This window comes from Neolamprologus brichardi, chromosome 9 (assembly GCF_056152115.1).
Source record: "Neolamprologus brichardi isolate AB-2024 chromosome 9, ASM5615211v1, whole genome shotgun sequence".
In the NCBI taxonomy this organism is placed as follows: Eukaryota; Metazoa; Chordata; class Actinopteri; order Cichliformes; family Cichlidae; genus Neolamprologus; species Neolamprologus brichardi.
This window is the reverse complement of record NC_142112.1, coordinates 11,804,841-11,810,957: the sequence shown is the minus strand read 5'-3', so window position 1 is coordinate 11,810,957 and position 6,117 is coordinate 11,804,841. Positions and strand designations below refer to the sequence as shown.

At 43.0% G+C, this 6,117-nt stretch overlaps 1 protein-coding gene across 1 annotated transcript; it reads left to right on the top strand.

Moving 5' to 3' along the window:
* The first annotated feature begins 875 nt into the window (after positions 1 to 875).
* Positions 876 to 5,491, top strand: bambia (BMP and activin membrane bound inhibitor a). Its single transcript, XM_006804511.3, has 3 exons — positions 876 to 1,406; positions 3,123 to 3,401; positions 4,222 to 5,491. The coding sequence occupies exons 1-3, from the start codon at positions 1,331 to 1,333 to the stop codon at positions 4,635 to 4,637; spliced, it is 771 nt and encodes a 256-aa protein (XP_006804574.1). The 5' UTR covers positions 876 to 1,330; the 3' UTR covers positions 4,638 to 5,491.
* Positions 5,492 to 6,117: the final 626 nt, after the last annotated feature.

Below are 6,117 nucleotides of genomic sequence, written 5' to 3'. Positions count from 1 at the left end.
GGGTAATTTATATCATCCAAATTTGGGGAAAAAAAGTGTGATTACATCACATATCGGCTGCACCCATAACACTGAAAACACAGATAATAGCCAAAGACCTGCATTATCATCAGGCGACAGTATGACTGTGTGCGGGACAGCTGTTAACCTGCTGGAGTGACTGCTGCCCGGACCAATGGCATCCACTACTGATAAATGGGATACGTTATTATGGAAATAAAGAACGATGAATGAAAGCTTAAGAGTGATCAAGCTACAGAAGAATAAGCAGCGTGAGACCGGAAACAAGTTGATTATGTCTAGAGAATAAATCTTCAGGGGCTACCTGATTGGAACATAAGGAGAAAATAAATTATATAATTATAATTCCTCAAGATGACTGTGCAAAACCTCAAAAAACCCCTCAAAAATTCTATGTTTTTTAAAAAAGTATAGTGTTTAAGGTTTAACATATTAATGTCACGATGCGTAACATTAAAATTTTCTGTTAATATTATCCTTCCATTACCAGTGTAACTGCATCTGCTTATTTATTTAGTAATGCACTAATAATAGGAGACCCCATTTGTTTTACATAGATCGATAAGAAAACATGCTTTATGTTTAGTGTCCATTTCATGTAATTTATACATAGAATTTATTCATATAATTTATTTTTTACGATAATTTTTCTCATTCTCTCTTTTTTAAATATTACTTTCCTTTTTAAAATACTTTATATTTTTTGCCTTACTTTGAAAAGAGCCACCGGATGCTTTGTTGTACGTCCTATCACTAACTTCTTTCTCGGTAGGCTGGCCAATCAGATTAGAGGAGGCGGAGCTCTGACTGACCACAGCTATTTCTGCTCAATCGTGCCTGTCCCTTGTAGTCTTTGGCACAGCGGAGTTGTCCGTGTTTAGTGTTTGTTTCTCAGTCGTGGAATACAAAAGTGATGCTTCGACGTGACCGGCTGCAGAGCGAGACAGATGAAGACCAGCACTGACAACTTTATGACTCGGTTTCACTCTGCTCAACGGAGTATACATCTTTTCTTTTGTTTCTGGGCTTGAAGAAGAGGCTGCTGTATTTTGTGCGCTCCGGTAACAAATTCGCGAGGGTCTCGGTGGCTCCATGCGGGAGAGGAGACATTTTGGGGTGTTTTTTCCCCTTTTTCCTTGGTGTTCCAGTCAGGATCGTGAGCTACCGCGTTCCGACCCCACGAAGGCTTAATTTTTCGCCATAGCTTCATGTAAATCTTTTTTTTCTCGCGCTGCTTTCTGCCCAGCGGACTCTTCTGCTGCTGCTACTGGATATATGAGGACTCTTCTTGTGCAGTAATTTGGTGTAAATGGATCGCCAGTCCAGTTTCATTTCCATTTGGCTACAATTGGAACTCTGTGCCATGGCCGTTCTTCTGACCAAAGGTACGTGTGGACTTTGCTGCGTGGACAGACCGTGTTTGTTGGCTTCTTCAAAAGAGGATAAACAGTGTTTTGAAGCGATAAAAACGAGGCTGAACTTAACCCTCAGTCGACGGCTCCAGGCTTCTGCTGGGCAGCTTACGCTCGCGCCAGTGTTTGCGGGGAAAACCCGTCATAATTAGCAAGAAAATGATTTAGCATTTGGTCATAAAGTCGTACTTTACCAATGAGGGAATCATAAACGCGTTTGTTTATTACTGGGGTTTTTTTTCGTAATAAACATATTATTCTTCCAGTCGTCTTCAAATTTCAGTTCATTTTATTCAGTCATACCTGCCCTTTAAAAAAATAAGAGAAAACTTAATAACAGCAGCGGAAACAACAATAACTACCTCTGCCCTCATTATTATTCTTTTTTCCCTGAAGTCATGACATACCTTTTTTCAGTTAAAACCTAATTTTTGATAAGACCTAACCTCTATACATTGTTATGAATATAATAGTAATACACTGTGATTAATCCTCAAGTGTGTAATGCAGTTCTTAGCTGCTAGGCTACACTTAATAACTCCACTAATGTTGTAGCTGCCATTCATACGAGACTTAGCAGGGCTAGAAAAGCTTCAGTACTCCCCCCGCCACCTCCCCCTCAGTCCACAAAGGGGCCTCTCCTTTCTAATGAAATATTCTCCAAATGACCTGCCTGGGCCCCACCGCTCCAATCATTCACAGGGAAAACACTGATCTGATGAATGTGTTCCTGCGCTGCTAAGTTGGTGCAGTCACAGACTTTCGGGCTTTTTAGCTCTCTCATTCCAGGTTTTGTTCCTGAGTCCAGCACATGAAAGCTTAAGGGAAGTCTTTATATGTGGAGCTCTCATAATTTTCCACAAAATAAAGCAGTCACGGATTATGTGAAATGACATTTACATTGGTCGTCCTGCAGTGGTCCTTATACTTATAATAATAACAGTAACAGAGGGCATCAAAGGCAAACTAAGTTGATAAATATGTGTTTCAGTGGTTCTGTTTTGTTCGGGCAGATCCTTGGCCCAGATTTCTGTTTTGAGAAAGGATCCCTGGATGAAGTAATGAGTGGGCCCGTGTAAGAGCAGGTTGCCTTAATGATAAGGTTGCTGGAGGCTCCTTAGATGGGACCTCAGAGCTCCCGCACCCAACCACCATACCCATACCCCCAGGCAATTTTGCATGCAAACTTTGGATGGGGGAGAAAGTTTGCAGGTAAAAAAAAAACTCTTCCTGTCTTTACTAATTTTCATTTAGGTTGAAAGAAATTGACGTTTGAGACGACCCACTAATTACAAGCTACGTGGTTCCTGTTTTAGAATACAGAGAAAAAGAACCATTTAAACGGGATGCTCTTAAATGAAGGTGTGACAGGTGAACAGGTTAAAAATATCCTGTGATCTCTTCAAAAGTTACCAGGTTGTTTAATGTAGGGCTTAACAGATACTTTTAGAGCAGTACTTCAAAATAAAAGCAGGGTATACCACTATGGGAAAAGTTGAACTACAGTTGGTGTAAAATAGAAACCAGCATGAGTTTAATAGAAACACGGAGAAAATCAGCTGCAAAATATACGAGTTTTATATTCACATGGTTGGATGTTAAAGACGAAATAGCCATGGTGACTCTGAAACCTTGAGCGGATTATGTCAGCACAGGTTTCCCTAACGCTGCCTTTTTCCCCACTTGTAGGAGAAATTAGGTGCTACTGTGATGCGCCGCACTGTGTGGCCACCGGATACATGTGCAAATCAGAGCTGAACGCCTGCTTCACCAAGGTGCTGGACCCGCTCAACGCCAACTCTCCACTTACCCATGGGTGTTTAGACCCCATTGCTAATGCTGCGGACGTCTGCAGCAGCCAAAGGGCCTTGGATGCTCTCAGCGGGGCGGCAACACTGGAGTGCTGCCATGATGACATGTGCAACTACAGGGGCCTACATGACCTGGCGCACACCAGAGACTCGACAGGTAAGCTAAAACAGGGTAGCGGAGCTGAGCTACTGGCTGTCGGGATGTTTGTTTTTAGACTGTAGCTACGTTTTTAGAAACGATGGCACTCTGTGGAGGGATTTTACGAGTCCTCTTCAGCAAATACTCCCATGTTTTCCTCCAGGAGCAATACATTGAGCTCTAACGTTCTTTAAACACTTGATGTTTATGGGTATTCAGACCACCCTTGCCCCCTTCTGCCCCCCCACCCCAGGCTTAATAGAACTTTGGTTTGACTTTTAATGGGTTCCAGCTCTGTGCCTGGGAAGGCAGGGAGCAGCCCGTTTACCTTTAAGCACTTGGAAAGAGATCAGATATAATCCTTTTCTTTTTTTTATTATGTGTGCACCATGTAATTTTCCCACTGAGCAGGAATGTGCCTCATAGAATGAATATGCATGTTGGGCAGAAACATCAGCTTATAGAGTCATGAAAAGGTGCAAGAAAAGTCAGAGAGGAAGGACGGCAGCTCTCCTGTGTGAACCCGAGCACAGCAGACTATAGTTTATTAGCTCAAATTAATTTCTGGCTCTCAGTTCGGGACAAGGTGACTCATTTGTTTTTGCCCCTGCTGGCCTTTCTGACTTGTGCGTTCGCGTCTGTCTGTCTGTCTTATTTTCCCTCTTTGCGGTTACTTTACTGGCATGACTGGCGAGTAGAGCAGCTCCTTCTCATTAAGCTCCAAACAGCAGTTCAAACATAATCACTTGCTTTAAGACCAGGCTCTATGGAGCAGTGGAAACCATATGAGCATGCATTTAACCAGATGATTTTATTTTTTTTCCATGCGTGTGTGCAGATGGCCGCTACCAGCCAGACAGCAACAACAGGAACCTGGTGACCCGGGTTCAGGAGCTGACCTCAGCCAAAGAAGTGTGGTTCCGTGCGGCTGTGATCGCTGTGCCGATCGCTGGCGGCCTCATCCTGGTCCTGCTCATCATGCTGGCGTTACGGATGCTGCGCAGCGAGAACAAGCGGCTGCAGGACCAGCGGCAGCAGATGCTGTCGCGGCTCCATTACAGCTTCCACGGCCACCACACCAAGAAGGGACACGTGGCCAAGCTGGACCTGGAGTGCATGGTACCTGTGACGGGCCACGAGAACTGCTGTCTGACCTGCGACAAGATGAGGCAGGCTGACCTAGGCAACGACAAGATCCTGTCTCTGGTGCACTGGGGGATGTACAGTGGCCACGGCAAGCTGGAGTTTGTATGACCAGTTCCTGCTGGGAACTGAATGACTGACGCCTCCAAGAAACAGCCAGGACTGCCTCTCAATTGTTGGCTTTGGCTCTTTTGTACTTTAAAAAGACATTCCCACATTTTTTGTCCTTTGGGTTGTTTTTCAATTTGTTTTTGTTTTTTTTAAACATCAGCGAAAAAATACGAGACTGATCTCATGCCTTGTGGTTTTTGCTAGAGGAGCACTTTACTTGAAAATGAAAGGCGAAGCAACGAGGAGCTGTATTTAAACTTGAGAGGGCAGGGCTGAGGTAGAGTGAGAGCTCTGTCACCGCTCCCGAGGATCCTGGACTGTTTTATTTTTACACTGAGCGCTGAAGGATTCCAAATCTGTCTTATTTGCACATTTGTAAAAACAACAACAACAACAGCAACAAAAAAAACATCATTGCTTAAGACAACAACTCAACACTGACACCAGGGTACAAAATAAAATGACTTGTGTGAGGAGTAAAAAAGAAAAAATCAGTGTTTGACTGTAGGTGTGCGCACTCCTCTGTGTATGTTTCATGATTCAAGCTTAATGTAAAGATTCTAAATATATATATTTTTGTCTGATAAAACTGACCGGCGTGTGTCTTATTCTGGGTGAATGTCCAACATCTCTCTCTGTGATCAGACTATAAGCTTGATTGAGTGTGAAAGAAGAACTTCCATTAAAAGTGACTTTTTATTTATTTGCCGATTCACGCTTCTGTTTTTGCTACATATTCAGCTTTGAAACGTACCATCCGTGAACTTTACAGACACTGCTGGGGCTGTTGTGACGTTTTTAGTGACTATCAGATCTTGTTAAAAGCACGCGCTAGGGTGGCCTTTATGTTGTGTGTGTGTATCTAATGGAGCTAACAGTAAAGTCTTGTTTTACCATAGAGCTGCTATCTATCTCAGTTATTCCTGAACCCTCAGCAGAGGTCAGGTTTTCAGCTTCATATAACTCCCTCCTCATGGCTACACTTCACACAGGAAGTAGTAAAGCTGTTTCTTTTCTATACTCCACTCTAAATGCCAGTAAGAGTCACCCAAGTTCCCCCGTCTGTGTTCAGCAGAGTATCAGTGAGGAGGGATTGCAATATTGAAGCACAAACTCCTACACGTTTAGTCCTGCTGCTGCAAATGCTCACCAGAGCACCAAAGGTGTGTCAGTTCACTGCAGAAGATGGGTTAGCCTAACCCTAACAAAAATCTTTTCTCTTCTTTGTGATATTTATTGAAACTACAGAGTCCAGCTGTTCTGAAACAAACATGTCAATACGTATGTCTTTAGTAGGAAACAACAGACAAGCAGTGGATGGAAGCTCAGAAATATACTCATCTTTGGCTTTGCAGGATTATTATTTAAAAAAAACAAAACAATAATAGTTATTCCTTGTTGTTAAAAGGTTGGTTCACCCAAATTACAACGTGCTGTTCAGCAAAGCTCTTAGTTTGGAACAGAAACATTATAGGAGAGA

Excerpts from the sequence above, each read along its gene's own strand:
- bambia (XM_006804511.3), top strand. The coding sequence starts at position 1,331 with ATGGATCGCCAGTCCAGTTTCATTTCCATTTGGCTACAATTGGAACTC. Across the intron at positions 1,407-3,122 it reads GGCCGTTCTTCTGACCAAAG|GAGAAATTAGGTGCTACTGT; the intron begins GTACGTGTGGAC and ends CCCCACTTGTAG. Across the intron at positions 3,402-4,221 it reads GCACACCAGAGACTCGACAG|ATGGCCGCTACCAGCCAGAC; the intron begins GTAAGCTAAAAC and ends GCGTGTGTGCAG.